The sequence below is a fragment of the Rhinatrema bivittatum genome, chromosome 8, assembly GCF_901001135.1.
Source record: "Rhinatrema bivittatum chromosome 8, aRhiBiv1.1, whole genome shotgun sequence".
Classification (NCBI taxonomy): Eukaryota; Metazoa; Chordata; class Amphibia; order Gymnophiona; family Rhinatrematidae; genus Rhinatrema; species Rhinatrema bivittatum.
The window spans coordinates 45,710,864-45,728,674 of record NC_042622.1 but is presented as its reverse complement, the minus strand read 5'-3'; the positions used below and the strand labels follow the sequence as shown (position 1 = coordinate 45,728,674).

At 43.9% G+C, this 17,811-nt stretch overlaps 1 protein-coding gene across 1 annotated transcript in view; it reads left to right on the top strand.

Annotated features, from left to right (window-relative positions):
- CDK5RAP1 (CDK5 regulatory subunit associated protein 1) overlaps positions 1 to 17,811 on the top strand; it is a 180,182-nt gene that overhangs the window by 144,457 nt on the left and 17,914 nt on the right. Inside the window, 3 exon segments of the mRNA XM_029612413.1 lie at positions 3,811 to 3,866; positions 15,157 to 15,287; positions 15,862 to 16,011. Coding sequence (XP_029468273.1) covers positions 3,811 to 3,866; positions 15,157 to 15,287; positions 15,862 to 16,011 — 337 coding nt within the window.

Sequence of the window (17,811 nt, the reverse complement as noted above, 5' to 3'; positions counted from 1 at the left end):
GTTTAGTTTACTGCACATATTGTTGTAGCCATTGGTTGTTATGTTTGGGGATTTGTTCTCCTTTATTTGTTATTCTGCTTTGATATCTTATATACTGAGGGATCGCAGGTGGCACACCAAGTTAAGAGGGGTGCCTTTTCAGTTTTTTTCTCTGACTCTCTCTGCTGGAAGGGAGACGCAACCCAGCGGTCTGGACTGATCCTTGGTACTACAGGAACGAAAATTAGCAGGTAAGAGCCAATTTTCCTTTCCTTTTTATGGGAGAAACCTAGACCATCTACATTCCAAGAAATGAATCTGTATTTACCCCCCAGTACCTAAAACAAAAATGGAATAGCAGGCAAAAAGCAATTGTGTAACGGAATAGGGGGGCCCTCAGCCAAACCTCCCTTTCGAGAATGAGTAATGCATAGACCATAAACCCCATAATCAAGTAATAAGAAAGTGTAACCCATAGATGAGTGAACCAGAGAAATAACGTGTAGTACAACAGTTCGAAAATTCCCCAAATATCCCAAGAGAAACCCATAGACTCGAGTCACCACAGGAGATCGTGTATATATGTGACTGGGTATTGCATCCCTTCACCCCCAACAGCTAAGCATAAATGAACAGAGAGCTACAACTTTAGAAAAATTATCACATTAATTGCATCTAGTATTTTTTTTGACGCTTCAAGAGAGTCATACGCAGTCCATTTTCCCTCTTGGAAAACCCAGACATTTGCTGGGGATTGTAAGGTAAAATGGATCTGGTTTTTTTTTCACCAGTTCTCCACAGATATGTGAGAAAGCCCTTCTTGGTGCTTATACCGTCGCCTAGTAATCTGGCACCAGTCGAACTGGAGATCCCTGAAACTGCAGATCTGAGGTTTTCCTCGCCGCCTGCAAGACCCGTTGTTTGTGAACATAGTGTAAAATTTTAAAAATGACTATTCTGGGCCTTGGGGCAGAAGTGGTGCGCATGCCTAGTCGATGCACCTGCTCATTTTCCAGGGAGCCTTTCAAGTCAGGTAGGCACAGTGCATCGGGAAGCCAGTCTGTTAGACCATCGGGATCTGTTCTCTAGATAGTCAATCTTATCCACGTGCTTCTTTAATTTTTTCTCCATAGAGTTAATGTTTTGGGTGAGGGCAAGCATGTTGTTTTCCATGGTCTAATTGTGGGGCGAACTCTGAAATTGAAGCTTGTAGAGCTATTATATGCATGGATGTGCCATTAAGCTTATTGATCAGGGCTGCTATGACCGCCTCTTTGATTTCCATGGTCGGGTGCAATGAGGAGTTTTCTCAGTCTCATCTCCGGTGGCCGCTCCAGTGACCGCCGCCATCTTGCCTCCAAAACCCATGGTTTCTCTTTCTCCTTTTTGGCGGCTTTCAGAGGCAATGAGGAGGGAGATTTCTGCATAAAAGTGGTGATCGGCATAAGCAGATTTTTATAGATTCTTGGTAGGTCTCCAAAGCAGCCAAAGGTAGTGGATTGTTGAGGATTCAGGAATGCGACACCCAGAGCTAGCCCAGACGCAGATGTCCCAGCTCACCACATCACGAAATCTGACCTGAAAGGTTTTAATGATGCATAATCATCAAACCTTTTCCGTGGGAAATAAATCAATTGAACTAGAGATCATGAAATGAAACTTTAAGGAGAACAACTCAGAACCAATGTCAGGAAATATTTCTTCACTGAGAGGGTGGCGAATGCCTGGAATGCCTTTCCGGAGGAGGTGGTGAAGATGAAAACAGTGAAGGAATTCAAAGGTGCATTGGATAAACATTGTAGATCCCTAATGCTAGTGTGGCAGTAGCTACCCTTAAATAACAGTATCAAGGTTTCATGCAACTCCATCATTGCTCTCTGCTTCAACAGCAGTGGGAAAGGTGGAATTGGATTCCGACAGCAACCAACGAGAGCCCCAACTTTTACAGTTTGGGGAACAAATAAAGATGGGAGTAACTTGCTGATGCGGCTTTTAAACTACCTTTAATCACTAACAGGTCGATCCAGTAAAGTGTGCTCCGTCGGAGCGCACTGTCACCCTGCTCTGGACGCACATTTTCCCTTACCCCTTATTCAGTAAGGGGAGGAAAACACGCGGCCCACCCGCAGCACCTAATAGCGCCCTCAACATGCAAATGCATGTTGATGGCCCTATTAGGTATGCGCGCGCGATTCAGTAAGTAAAATGTGCAGCCAAGCCGCACATTTTACTCTAAGAAATTAGCGCCGACCCAAAGGTCGGTGCTAATTTCTTCCGGCGCCAGGAAAGTGCACAGAAAAGCAGTAAAAACTGCTTTTCTGTGCACCCTCCGACTTAATATCATGGCGATATTAAGTCGGAGGTCCCCAAAAGTAAAAAAAAGTAAAAAAAAAAAAAATTTGAATTCGGCCCGCGGCTGTCGGGCCGAAAACCGGACGCTCAATTTTGCCGGCGTCCGGTTTCCGAGCCCGTGGCTGTCAGCGGGCTCGAGAACTGACGCCGGCAAAATTGAGCGTCGGCTGTCAAACCCGCTGACAGCCGCCGCTCCTGACAAAAAGGAGGCGCTAGGGACGCGCTAGTGTCCCTAGCGCCTCCTTTCCCTCGTTTGCACCGCGTCGCCTAATTTAAATACTGAATCGCCCGCACCGGCGAGGGGCCGGTGCGCACGCCGGGAGAGCGGGCGTTCGTCCGCTCTCCCGCGGTCTTACAGTATCGACCTGTAAGTCTGATATTTTTGATGCAGCTCCATTCTTGCTCTCTGCTTCCACGGCAAGGATTAAGGGAAATTGGATTCAAATAGCATACAAGGGCCCTGAGATTTACAGTCTGGGAAACTGATAAGCATGAGGGGGTACCCAGCACAGTGTAGTAGAAACTGACATAGCTTGCTGGGCAGACTGGGTGGATCATTTGGTCCTTTTCTGCCGTCTTTTCTACAGTATGTTTCTATGCTATGTTATGCAGAAACACTTTCTGTACCTGAATGTAATTCACCTTTAGCATGCTTATTTATTTTATTTAGCAAATCTTGTATTCTGCAAAGTACATGCATAATAAATTAATAAAAACATATCAAACATGAAAACAGAATAAGACTAATGCATAAAACAATACCAATTAAAATATGAGCTAGATCTAAACAAATTAGAAATGCTTTATTTAAAGCTAGAATAAACAGGAGACTAGTAATTGTTAGCTGTTTTATTGCTTGATGGTAAGGTAGCAGCCAAGTAACCTTTCTGTGAGCATTCTTGTTTCATCTGCTTCTGCCTTTTTTTTTTTTTTTTTCTTAAATTCTACATTGGTTTCTAGGATGAGAAATCACACTGATTCCAATAACAGTTCTTGAGACCCCCTAACCATTCTGATTTTCAGGATGTCCCCTGATGCATGAAATATAGCTATAATATATATATATATATAGAAAGATACATACATTGGACTTTTTGCAAATATCTCATGCATATTCATTAAACACACTGGAGAAACCAGACTGGCTAGGTGGTGGGGGCATCCCAAGGACTGGATTGGGAACCATTGAAAGACATTGAGACCAAAAATTCAGTTTTTGTATAGTGAGTCATAGGCTGGCTTACGATATAGTAGATCTGGCCTGCTAGTGAGTTGTTCTAGCAGAAAAGAGCGTCAGGGAGAGAATTGGGCTCTTGCCTGCTTGCTCAGCTTCCGTTCTTGAGATTATCTGACAGTTCTAAAGGCATGCATCCTTAGTTGTTACAGCCAGAGTTGGCTGTACCTTGCAGATCATTTTTTTCTGTATATTGTGCAGTACTGCTGTATTAAAAAGACATTCTCTCTTTGTTTTCATTATAGCTACACAAGAGAGGCTTATTTAGAATTGGCTTGCCATATACAAGAGTCCATTCCAGGTACCCTCCATGCTTTGAACTTCTTTAAATTATTTCCTTAGCATTCAGGTAGGTCAGTCCCAACAAGTAGCTTATGTACCTCTGCCAGCAGATGGAGACAGAGCAAAAGCTGATGTCACAGCTATATAGTCCTGCCCTGACGGCCCGCCAGTACTCTCTGTCTCCAGTAGATGGTGAACATGCATTTCCCTTTGGGGCATTGCCTGTGAGTGTTTAAAAAAATAAAATAAAATAAAACAAAAAAAGAAAAGTTGGAAAGGAGATGTCTATCTAGCACCACTTGCCTCCTGAGGTGATAACTTGCGGTCCCTTCCTCAGAGTACCTTCAGTCCAGTAGCCTTGACTGACGTGGACCTAAATTCCAATTCGCAGTTGCAGGTGCAGAGAGGTTTGGTGGTGAAGGCTTTAGCCCTCTCCCTCCATAACAGGGACCCATTCCTGCTCTCAGCCAGGGAGGGTTCAGCGCAGGTAAAATTAAGAGTCAATGACAGGAAGACAGCAGAAGGAAGGGTCTGTTTCCTCGGCATTCGGCTCTCCCCTTCACGTCTCTGGAAGTTCAGTGAGGTGAGGAGTGAGTTCAGGCACGGCAGTTTGAGCAGCTGTTTGACTAGCCCTGCTTCCAGGCTTCTTCCATTTTGGCATGCGGCAGACCACAGGAGTCTTTCACTCCCTGTTTTCTACAGGACGTTTGTGCATGCTTGTGCACCCATGGTGTGCCCATTCTCATTTGTGGGCATCCTTCTATTCACATGCCTTGTGAACTCAGTTTAGGGGTCAGTACTGGGCTGGACTGGAGACTGGAGGCACGAGCAGTTCGGTTGGCATGCCTGCGGTTCGCTGAGCAGCCAGAGGCTCTGGTAGTACGGATAATGTCCAACAATGCGACAGTGGTGGCTTACATAAACCATAAGAGTGGAACCAGGAGTCGACAGGTGTTGGAGGAATAGATGCACTCATGGTGTGGGCGGAGCAGTATCTCCTAAGCTTTTTCGCCTCTCACATTGCCAGAAAGGACAATAGCAGAGCCAATTTCCTAAGCAGGAGAAGCTTGGGCCCAGGAGAATGGGAGCTGGCAGATGAAGCTTTTCAGCTTCTGGTGGACTGCTAGGGCTTAAGAAATTAAGAAATTGCCATGCTGGGTCAGACCAAGGGTCCATCAAGCTTAGCATCCTGTTTCTAACAGAGGCCAAACCAGGCCCCAAGAACCTGGCAAGTACCCAAACACCAAGAAGATACCATGCTACTGATGCAATTAATAGCAGTGGCAATTCCCTAAGCAAACTTGATTAGTAGCCGTTAATGGACTTCTCCAATAACTTATCCAAACCTTTTTTGAACCCAGCTATACTAACTGCACTAACCACATCCTCTGGCAACAAATTCCAGAGCTTAATTGTGCATTGAGTGAAAAAGAATTTTCTCCGATTAGTCTTAAATGTGCTACTTGCTAACTTCATCGAATGCCCCCTAGTCCTTCTATTATCCAAAAGTGTAAATAACTGATTCACATCTACTCGTTCAAGACCTCTCATGATCTTAAAGACCTCTATCATATCCCCCTTCAGCTGTCTCTTCTCCAAGCTGAACAGCCCTAACCTCTTCAGCCTTTCCTAATAGGGGAGCTGTTCCATCCCCTTTATCAGTTTGGTTGCCCTTCTCTGTAACTTCTCCATCGCAACTATATCTTTTTTTGAGATGCAGCAACCCGAATTGTACACAGTATTCAAGGTGCGGTCTCACCATGGAGCAATACAGAGGCATTATGACATTTTCCGTTTTATTCACCATTCCCTTCCTAATAATTCCTAATATTCTGTTTGCTTTTTTGACTACTGCAGCACACTGAGCCGATGATTTTAAAGTATTATCCACTATGATGCCTAGATCTTTTTCCTGGGTGGTAGTTCCTAATATGGAACCTAACATCGTGTAACTACAGCAAGAGTCATTTTTCCCTATGTGCAACACCTTGCACTTGTCCACATTAAAATTCATCTGCCATTTGGATGCCCAATCTTCCAGTCTTGCAAGATCCTCCTGTATTGTATCACAATCCGCTTGTGATTTAACTACTCTGAATAATTTTGTATCGTCTGCAAATTTGATAATCTCACTCGCCGTATTCCTTTCCAGATCATATATATATTGAAAAGCACCAGTCCAAGTACAGATCCCTGAGGCACTCCACTGTTTACCCTTTTCCACTGAGAAAATTGATCATTTAATCCTACTCTCTGTTTCCTGTCTTTTAACCAGTTTTGTAATCCATGAAAGGACATTGCCTCCTATCCCATGACTTTTTAGTTTTTGTAGAAGCCTCTCATGAGGGACTTTGTCAAATGCCTTCTGAAAATCCAAATACACTACATCTACCGGTTCACCTTTATCCACATAGAAATGACGGCAGAAGAAGACCAAACGGCCCATCCAGTCTGCCCAGCAAGCTTTCACACTTTTTTTTTCTCTCACATACTTATCTGTTTCTCTTGGCTCTTAGTAACCTTTTTTATTCTATTTCCCTTCCACCCCCGCCATTAATGTAGGGAGCAGTGTTGGAACTGCATCTAAGTGAAATAGCTTAATTAGTTAGGGGTATTAACCACTGCAATAAGCAAGCTACACCCATGCTTATTAGTTTATCCAGACTATGTAATTCAGTCCTTGTTGATTGTTGCCTGAATATAGATCCACCTTTCTTCATTCCCCCCTGCCGTTGAAGCAGAGAGCTATGCTGGATATGCATTGAAAGTGAAGTATCGGGCTTATTTGTTTTGGGGTAGTAACCACCGTAACAAGCAAGCTAATCTCCGCTTTTTTGTGAATGCAAATCCTTTTTTCCACATTTCCTCATTGCTGCTGAAGCTTAGAGCAATGTTGGAGTCGCATTAACCATATGTATGTTTATTGAATAAGGGTATTATCACCAGGTAGTAGCCATCGTTCCCGTGAGCCACCCACTCTTCATTCACATCCTCTAGACTTTATGGATCCACAGAGTTTATCCCACGCCCCTTTGAAGTCCTTTATAGTTTTGGTCTTCACCACTTCCTCCGGAAGGTCATTCCAGGCATCCACCACCCTCTCCATGAAGAAATACTTCCTGACATTGGTTCTGAGTCTTCCTCCTTGGAGTTTTAAATCGTGACCCCTGGTTCTGCTGATTTTTTTTTCCAACAGAAAAGGTTTGTCGTTATCTTTGGATCATTATTTATTTATTTATTTATTTATTTAGAATTTTTATATACCGACATTCTTGAAAAAAAATATCAAATCATATCGGTTTCCATTGTAACAGAACAATCGCGGCTATGGTGTTACATTGAAACAGGTACATTAAAACCTTTCAAGTATCTGAAAGTCTGTAACATATCACCTCTTCTCCTCCTTTCCTCCTGGGTGTACATATTTAGATTCTTCTATCTCTTCTCATAAGTCATTCGATGAAGACTATCCACCTTTTTGGTCACCCTTCTCTGGACCGCCTCCATCCTGTCTCTGTCTCTTCGGAGATCTGGTCTCCAGAACTGAGCGCAGTACTCCAGGTGAGGCTTCACCAAGGACCTGTACAAGGGAATCATCACTTCCCTTTTCTTACTCGATATTCCTCTCTCTATGCAGCCCAGCATTCTTCTGGCTTTAGCTATCGCCTTGTCACATTGTTTTGCCGACTTCAGATCATTAGACACTATCACCCCAAGGTCTCTCTCCTGCTCCATGCACATCAGCCTTTCTCCCCCCATCGAATACAGTTCATTCGGATTTCCACTCCCCATATGCATGACTCTGCACTTCTTGGCATTGAATCTCAGCTGCCATATCTTTGACCACTCTTCCAGCTTCTTTAAATCCCTTCTCATTCTATCCACGCCTTCCAGCGTGTCCACTCTGTTGCAGGTCTTAGTGTCATCCGCAAACAGACAAACCTTACCTTCTATCCTGTCCGCTATGTTGCTCACATAGATATTGAACAGGACTGGTCCCAACACTGATCCTTGCGGCACTCCGTTTAACACTGCTCTCTCTTCAGAGTAAGTTCCATTTATCATCACACATTGTCTTCTGTCTGTCAACCAGTTTGCAATCCAGGCCCCCACCTCGGCACTCACTCCTAAGCTTCTCATTTTATTCACCAGCCTCCTGTGCGGGACGGTATCAAAAGCCTTACTGAAATCCAAGTAGATGACGTTGAGTGCTCTTCTTTGATCCAACTCCCTAGTCACCCAGTCGGAAAAAGTCAATCAGATTTGTCTGACAGGATCTTCCCCTGGTGAATCCATGCTGCCTCTGGTCCAGCAATTCTTCCGACTGTAGATAGTTCACTATTCTCTCTTTCAGCAGCGTCTCCATCACTTTTCCCACCACCGAGGTGAGGCTAACCGGCCTATAGTTACCAGCCTCCTCTCTGCTCCCACTCTTGTGAAGCGGGACCACCACCGCTCTTTTCCAATCACTCGGCACCACTCCTCTTTCTAGGGATCTATTGAACAGATCACACAGCGGTCCCGCAGCACATCTCTGAGCTCCCTCAGTATCCTGGGATGAACCTCATCGGGCCCCATGGCTTTGTCCACTTTCAGTTTCCCCAGTTCTTCCCACACATTCTCCACTGTAAACGGAGTTACATCTAATCCAATTCCCTCCAGTTTCTTGCTAACTAGTGACGGTCCTTCTCCTGGGTCCTCTTTAGTGAACACCGAATTGAAATATTTGTTTAATATTTCTGCCATTTCTTCGTCTCGCTCTACACCTTGATCCTTTTCATCTTTCAATTTCACTATACCACTTTGAACTTTTCTCCTTTCTCTGATGTATCTGAAAAATGTTTTGTCACTTCTCTTTATCTCTTTGGCAATCCTTTCTTCCGCTTGACCTTTTGCCGTCTTGAATGCTTTCTTGGTCTCTCAGTTGCTCCTCCCTTTGGGATCCTTTATATTTCTTGAATGCTGTTCTTTTAGCTTTTATTTTGTCAGCCACCTCCTTTGAGAACCAAATAGGTTTCATTTTCCTTTTGCTTTTCTTTACTTTTCTGACATATAGATTAGTTGCCTTGATGATTGCTCCTTTTAGATTGGTCCACTGTTGATCCACATCTTTCGCGTTCTCCCAACCTTTTAGTTCTTCCTCCAGGTACTTCCCCATTTCATCAGTCTGTGTTTTTGAACTGCAAAACTCGGGTCTTCGTGCTTCTTCTACGTATCCTGTGTGTGATATGAAACCATACCGTTTGATGATCACTGGTGCTGAGGTGGGCGCCCACCTGGACATCAGAGACATTATCTCCATTTGTGAGCACTAAATCGATTATAGCTCCCTCTGTTGGGGGTTCCATTACCATTTGTTTGAACAAATCCCCTTGCAGGGCATCCACTATTTCTCTACTATTGTTAGATTCTGCAGAAGGGGTTCTCCAGTCTACATCCCGCAGATTAAAGTCCCCAACGATCACCACTTCTCCTCTCTTTCCCATCTTTTGGATGTCTTCAATCAGATTTCTGTCATGCTCTTCCTTTTGGTTTGGAGGCCTGTAAACCACTCCAATATAAATGGATGCCCCATCATCTTTTATTAGGTCGGCCCATAGTGCTTCTTCATTGCCCCATCTTCCTTGCAGCTCAGATGCCTGGATATTGTTTCTGACATAAAGAGCCACACCTCCCCCTTTCCTATCCACTCTCCTTCCTTAACAAGTTATAGCCTGGTATTCCCGTATCCCAATCATGAGATTCCGTGAACCACGTCTCTGTGATAGCAACAACGTCCAAGTCCGCCTCCACCATTAGGGCTTGCAGATCTGGGATTTTATTGCCCAAACTATGAGCATTTGTGGTCATAGCGTTCCAGCTTTTCTCGTTAAGGTTACTGCTTTTCCTGGACTGCTTTTGAGACTTTAGTTGAGTTTTGTTATTCACTTCACTCTTTCCCTTTGCAGTTGTGCCACTGAGTCATCCATCACAATGAGCTTTTTCCTTTGGTTACTGATCTGGAATTTCTTTATGCATTGGGTTTCTTCTCTCTTTTCAGGTAACACTTCAATCTTTTTCTCCGTAACTTCTTCAGTGTTTAATATAGAGAAGGCTTTTTGTACTTGTTGCACTTGACACAGTATGTGTACATGTTAATGTGTGATACATGTTATGTACATGTACATGTTAGTGTGTGATACATGATAGTGTGTGATACATGTTTATTAACCCCTTCAAAAAATGAAGCAGATTTGTTAGGCAAGACTTCCCTTGGGTAAATCCATGTTGACTGTGTTCCATTAAACCATGTCTTTCTATGTGCTCTACGATTTTGATCTGTAGAATAGTTTCCACTATTTTTCCCAGCACTGAAGTTAGGCTCACTAGTCTATAGTTGCCCAGATCACCCCTGGAGCCCTTTTTAAATATTGGGGTTACATTGGCCACCCCCTAGTCTTCAGGTACTAACTAATAGATCAGCAATTTCATTTTTTAGTCCATTTGGTACCCTAGGATGCATACCATCCGATCCAGGTGATTTGCTACTCTTTAGTTTGTCAATCTGGCCTACATCTTCTTGGATTTTTTTTTTGGCTAAAATAGCCTCTTTCAATCTCACCTTTCAACCATGACAGTAATTGTTTTGCCTTCCATCTTTCTTAATGCGTGGAATACATCTGAACTGCGCCTCTAGGATTATATTTTTAAACAATGTCCATGCCTGTTGAACACTTTTAACCTTTGCAGCTGCACCTTTCAGTTTTTTTCTAACTATTTTCCTCATTTTATCAAAGTTTCCCTTTTGAAAGTTTAGTGTTAGAGCTGTAGATTTACTTATTGTCCCCTTCCAGTTATTAGTTTAAATTTGATCATGTTACGATCACTATTGCCAAATAGCCCCACCACCGTTACCTCTCTCACCAAATTCTGCGTTCCACTAAGAATTAAATCTAAAATAGCTCCCTCTCTTGTTGATCCTGAACCAATTGCTCCATGAAGCAGTCATTTATTGCATCCAAGAACTTTGTCTCTAGCAAGTCCTGATGTTACATTTACCCAGTCAATATTGGAGCAATTGAAATCTCCCATTATTATTGCACTGCCAAATTGATTAGCTTCCCTGATTTCTCTTAGCATTTCATCATCTGCTGACCATTTTGTCCAGGTGGATGATAGTATACTCCTATCACTATACTCTTACCCAACACATATCGGATTTCTATCCAAATAGATTCCACTGAGCATTTAGTCTATTGTATGATCTTTATCCTGTTGGACTCTATACCTTCCCGTTATAAAGTGCCACACCCCCACCAAGTTGATCCTCCCTATCATTGCGATATAATTTGTACCCTGATATAGCACTGTCCCATTGGTTATCCTCTTTCCACCAAGTCTCTGTGATGCCAATTATGTCAGTCTCATTGTTTACTACTATACACTCTAACTCTCCCATCTTATTTCTTAGACTTCTGGCATTGGCATACAGACACAAAGAGTGTTTTGTTTGGCTTATAGGATCTAGATCTGTTGGTGAACTTCAACACAAAAGTTCCATTCTTCTTCATTCGCAGGTGGGACCCAAAAGCGATGAGCATAGACATGTTCATTCAGGCGTGGTCACAGAGTGCCCTGTTGTGTGCTTTCCCACCTTGGCCTTTGATAGGCAATCTGGTACAGAAGATTGCAAGTTCGACAAACACTGTCCTTTTAGTGGCTTTGGATTGGGCTCTAAGGCCTTGGTACGCCAATCTCCAGAAACTTCTGTTGGGCAGTCCCATCAGGCTACCATCTCAGATGGATCTGTTACATCAGGGGCCTATTCTGCACGAGGATCCAGTTTGGTTCTGTCTTATGGTTTGGCCATTGAAAGTGCTCAGCTGTTGAAGCGCGGATATTTGCCTTCTATAATTTCTACTCTTCTACGGGCTCGGAAATTTTCTACTTCTCTAGCTTATGTTAGAGTTTGGAGTGTATTTGAGGTCTGGTGTTCTGAGTGAGATACTCAACCGCTCAAGGTGGACATTCCTCTGATTTTGGAATTTTTACAGGAGGTTTGCTTAAGGGTTTGACCCTTAATACCCTGAATGTTCAGGTTGTGGCATTGATCTGTTACAGGAGAAGTCAATGGAGGGCCTTTGTCATCCCATGTGGTTTCCTGTTTTTTGTGGGGAGTTAAGCATCTTTGCCCCCCCCCCCCCCCCCGTTGTGGCTTCTGGTGCCTTTGTGGGATCTTAACTTGGTCCTTGAGTTCTTGGCAAGTCTGACTTTTTGACCGCTGACTTTGTAGCTGCTTACCTGGAAGACAGTTTTTCTGATAACAATCTGTTTGGCTTGTCGAGTCTCTGAGCTGCAGGTTCTTTCTTATCGTGAGCTTTTTCTCCCTATGATTCTGGATGCAGTTCAGCTTCGGATCGTGCCTTCCTTTTTGCCCAAAGTGGTTTCGGAATTTCATTTGAATCAGTCCATTTCTCTGCCTGCCTTGGACATGAACAGAGATGAAGCTGAGTTCCTTTTGCATTCTTAGGCATCGAGCATCATTTACTGCGGTACTATTAGGAAGTCTGTTTGACTCTTGTGCTCCATGGTGGAGGCAAGCAGGGAGCGCCAGTGGCACTGACAACAATTGCCCTCTGGGTTAAGGAGGTTATGGCAGCCTTTGTGGCTGCTGAGCTTGCCTTACCAAAGCAGATTAGACTTCATTCTACGAGGTCTTGGGCAGTATTGTGGGCAGAGCTTCGTTTGTTGTTGCCTGCTGAAATTTGCCGAGCATCGACATGGTCAGCTTTGCACACCTTCTCCAAACATGTTAGGGCTAGGGAGGATGCCGCTTTTGCGTGGGTGGTTTTGACTGGGCCGCTAGCAGCTACTTGCCCTTTTCGGGATTAGCATTTGTACATCCCACTTGTTGGGATTGACCTATCCGAACCCTAAGGAAGGAGAAATTACTACTTACCTAATAATTTCCTTTCTTTTAGTGTTGGGTAGGTCGATCCCAGACCCATCCTCTGCTGCTGGGTTTGAATTTTATGGTTAGCCTTCTTAGGGTGAGCAATGCAAAGTATGATTCTTGCTCTTCATTGTTAACTAGTAAGTGGCTTCTCTAGCCCTTAGTTTGCTAGATGTTTCTACCTTTGGCTGAGCTCAATATTCCTGTTTGAGAAACATGAATGGTTACCTGTTGCTAATAATGTTTGAGTTTAATCAGGTTTTATCCACAGTTTGGCTTTTCCAGAGAATACTAGCGTGCTGATGTTGGGGCGGGATTATACAGCCTTGATATCAGCTTTTGTTCCGTCGCCATCTGCTGGCAGAGGTGTATAACCCACTTGTTGGGATTGATCTACCCAGCAGGAAAGGAAAGGAAATTATCAGGTAAATAGTGATTTCTCCTTTTTGGTTGGGGGAGGGGGGGGAGCAGTTTTCAGACTGGCCACATATCTGCTAAATGTAGGCCTACTGTTTATGTGCAGACTTTGTGCTAATTTTCAACGTGAAAGCACACACATCCTTTTGGCTTTGAAAACTTCCTATGGAAAATTTTACCCATTCAAATGTACACCTGCTAAATTGTATAATTTTGAAGACTAAAAATACTTTTGTAATTCTAAACCCTGACCCCAACAATGCCCCATACTCCTCCCCCCCCCCACACTTTATTGCAGATAAAAGTATGCATATGAAGGTGAATATTTTTAAAAGCATGTCGTGAGCCAAAACCAGGAGATACATGCACAAGTCGGGCCGGTGAACGCCAAGTGGATTTTGAAAAGCAGCTCATGTATACGCGCACAAATAAAAAGTTTCAAAAAAAAGGGGCGTGGTCTGGGAAGGGCATGAGCGTTCCTGGATTTCACAATGAAACCAGCGCGTAATACCTATGCAGGCAAGTGCATGCCAGGGTCCCCTGCTGCTTAAATTCACTTCTTCTATGGATGGCAAATAAGTATTAAAATAAAATCTAGGCGTGTCAGCGGGGTTCTAAGGATCAGGGCTAACAGGGGGAAAAGGAGGCTATTAAACTATAGGATGGTTTGGAAGTCCTATCCATTACCTGGCCGAACTGGGAGCGAAGTGGGTAAAACTGGTAATGGCATTGGCGTGCATAGGCAAGCGCCCACTTAAAATTGCGCACGGTCAGCCCATTTTATACATATGCACATATACGCATGTATGTTATAAAATAGCCACGTTCCTGGTCACGAGCCAGCAAAAGCACACGTGCACCCTCGTGCCTGTTTAAAAATTGCCATCTTAGTGGCACTGTGCATGTACTTTTACCTGCATTTCTGCAGGGATTGGTCTGTGAGCACTGAGTGCCAGTACCTGTCAGCTGTACTGGCACTTAGTAATCAACCCAGGGGAAAGTGAAACACACTCTCTTCCCCAATCCACTGGGCTTGAGAAGTTGATGGTGGAGATCTTGCCATTGCAGTTTTTTTTGTTTTTTTTATAGATAAGGTGGGAGTGGCTCAGGGATCAGCTGCTACTTTTCTTTGGGTGGGCGAGAAGGAGGAGGAATCTAGTGCTGCTGGCCCTGAATTTTTTTGTTATCTTTTGGGGGGATGGGAGGGAGGGGGAATCTAATGCTGTTTAGCCCTAGGTCTTTATTCAAAAGCCCGGCAACTGTCAGTTACCCAGATAACTTTATCCGATATTCAGCAGTATTTAACTGGGTAAAAGTGCTGTTGAATATACTCCAATAGCTTTGCTGCTGACTGGACCTTTGAATATGGACCTCTCGGTGACTCCCTTTATAAAAATGAGTCCTGTTAGGCTGCAATCTTCTCTACATCATAAATGGACTAGTAGCTAAAAAAAAGAATTGTAAAAAAGATCTGCTATACTAAAGTTTTCTGGTTTAACAACATATAATACACAAGAATTACCATGAAAGGGAAAATAGTTTTGTCGCAACCAAAATGATGCCAAAATGTTCTTGGGACAGATACAGACAGTGTAGGTTAAGGGTACGGGAGGGAGATGACTGGTGAACACACAGGTTCTCTGGTGGCACCAAAGAGTGGGGCAGGCTGGGTGGGCTAAGAAGCCTTTCTGTGGTGTCAGCTGCTATGTTACAAGGTTTGCTATAATTACCACATCTTGACTGCTCTGTATAAAAATTGCTCTCCTGCATAAAGTAGCACATCATTTCCTGTGCCTGCCCACATCCAGAGGGACTTCTGTAAAGGAATGATTCATTCCTGTGGGACATTTGGAAGTTGGTGCATTGGACCTTTGTGCAATACTGTAGTGCATTCACTTCCATCTCTCTAGTTTTTGCAGCTGGGTTGTTGGATTATAACAGTCGTGTGGTTATATGGCAGGAGTAAGCCTCAGTAGTGATTTCATTGCTGGGTTCTGTGGCGAGAAAGAGGAGGATCACCAGCAGACCGTGTCTCTACTTCAGGAAGTTCCATACAACATGGCTTTCCTATTTGCCTACAGTATGAGGAAGGTAAGTCCTGGATTAGAATGGAAGGAGGTAAATAATTCTTTCTCCAACAGTGATTATTTTTTCTTCATTTTGTCTTCTGTGCATAAAATTCTTTATTATGGCACCTTATTTCTCAATAACAGTGTGGATGATTCAGGTCTTTTCCTAGGCCTTCCTTCTGGACAAGGAGAGGCATTTGGGGGTAGTGTATTTGTTGTCTTTGGGAATTAGTTGCATTTTCGACTTTTATTTTCTGTCTATTTTAGGATTATAAATAGCCTTCCTTCCCTATAAAAGTGAATCCAAGGCAGTTTACAGTTTAGAACAATATATAATCATAAAACATACAATAAAATACATTAAAAATAATCACAAAATCCCTATATACTGTTGATCACATATCCCACTCCAGCCAGGAGAGGAAAAGACAATAGCACGCCTTTTTTTTTAAAATAAATAAATAAATAAATAAAACCCTCTTGGTTTTGTTCATATAAAGAGTGGTCTGTCTCCATGCTGACCAGTGTTTGGTTTTTCAAATTCTGAAACTCTGTCTTAAAAACAGAAAAGTTTACAATTATGTTGCTTTGTTTAGAAAACACAAGCATATCACAGACTGCAAGATGATGTCCCAGCTGAAGAGAAGCAAAGGCGCCTGGAGGAGCTCATCACTGTCTTCCGAGCAGAGGCTTCTAGGTTGAACAAAATGGCTGAGGGCAGCACTCAGCTGGTCCTTGTGGAAGGGGTGAGTCCAGCTATAAAAAGATGTTTCAACTTTTTTGTTAAATAAGCAGACAGCAGCCATGCACAGATTGCACATTTGTTGCTAATGTACGACTAAAAAGGAATTTTGAAAAATCCCTCCTCCCTCTCTGAGTTAGAGGGCAACTTTCAAACCATGCACAGAAACATAAAGTCTGTGGCTACTTTTGAAAGTTGGATTGGAAGAAGTACGCAGGGACTTGTGGGTGCTTTTCTCAGCAAAAGTGCATGCGTAAGTGCTAAACCTTACACCAACTCTGTGTGCATAAAAGTACCCATGGACTGCACTATGTGTGCACTTTTACTCACGAAGAGGGTAGGCAATTTTCAAAGATCCCATTTCCCTGAAAAAAAGCACTGTCCTACCTGAAGCAATGACTTTTGAAAATAAAATCTCCCTCCCTAAGTAGTGATGGGGGAAAGTATAATTTTCTGTACTGAATACAAGTAAGGGACAAGTGGAGTCCCTGCATGAGTAGATTAGTGGCAGTGGAAAGGCTGAATCCCTGAGGGGGTGCATCAAGAAAGGCTTGTCTTGAGGGTCCTCAAAATTTTCCCTTTTGCCCATTAATTGGAGCCAGTATTTGTGAGAGCAAAATCCTTCATGTCTTGGTTAAGTCCACAGGGGATCCATCCATGTGAAAGAAGATATTTTTTTCTAAATAACTGAGAGTTTGGTGGGGCTTTCACAGCTGCACACAATTAAAGAGAAGGAAAATATCAAATCCCATCATGGCATGCTACTGCTAATTTTAATTCAGTGTATTGCTTTCCTAATCATGGAAAGGGCTCTAGATCAGGAGCAATAATTAAAATTTCCTAGCGTGTAGCCAGATGGACTCAGGACCAATTGGTATAGTGTACTCCTGATAGCAGATGGGAGACTGAGTCAGATTTCAAAGCTGACATCAGCCTACATATACCCGTGCAGGAAGCCTTGCTCTTCAGTATTTCTCCGTCTCCTAAGCAGATAGGGACACTACACACACTAGAATAGTGTTAGAAAATTTAAACCAAAGAAGAAAAAAAACTTACCTCTACAAAATGAGCCCCACTCTCCTGCGGTGATACCTAAGGGTCCCTCCCCCAGTCGAGAATTCCTGAGGTGATTTCCGAGATCCCTCAGAGACAAGCCTCAGTCTGGTTGCCGGCTCCCGGTGTGGACTTAGCCCCCAGGGTGGCTGAGAGGCAGCGGGTGCAGAATCGAGCACGGCAGTGAAGGCAACTCTCTCTCCCCCCGCAGCCGGAGACCGCCAGGCACGAGACCGGGAAACACTGAGACCAGGTAAGTTAGAAACCTCTCTTAAAATCTCTGGTCTCCGAGGCTCGATTATCCGCACAAATCGTCCTCTCCGGCGTCTGTTAAATTGGGTTGAGCAGCCCATTCTGGGTTAGACCCCAATCCGGTGCGAGGGTCCACACACGTGGAGACCCTCCGGGGGGAGGGGGTGTCGCCATCTTGTCCGCATGGTCGTCTGCGCCATTTCCCCCCCTTGACCGCCATATTGTCCGCTCTACTGAGCTATGTGCACAGTGGCGCGCACAATGGTGCCAGGCGCATAGCGGCCTGCACAGATAATAGGCCTGTGCGCACAGCGGCGCGCGCATCTTAGCCTGCGCATACATCTTGCGTATCCAGCACGCACATCGTCATCGCAACCGGAGCGCACAACTAAGCCTCCCGGCGCGCATACCAACGCACACAGATGAGTTTTGAGCCACACCACGGGGAATCGACACCCTCGTCCAGACTTGGCCACAGGAAGACCTGCGGTACGTCTTT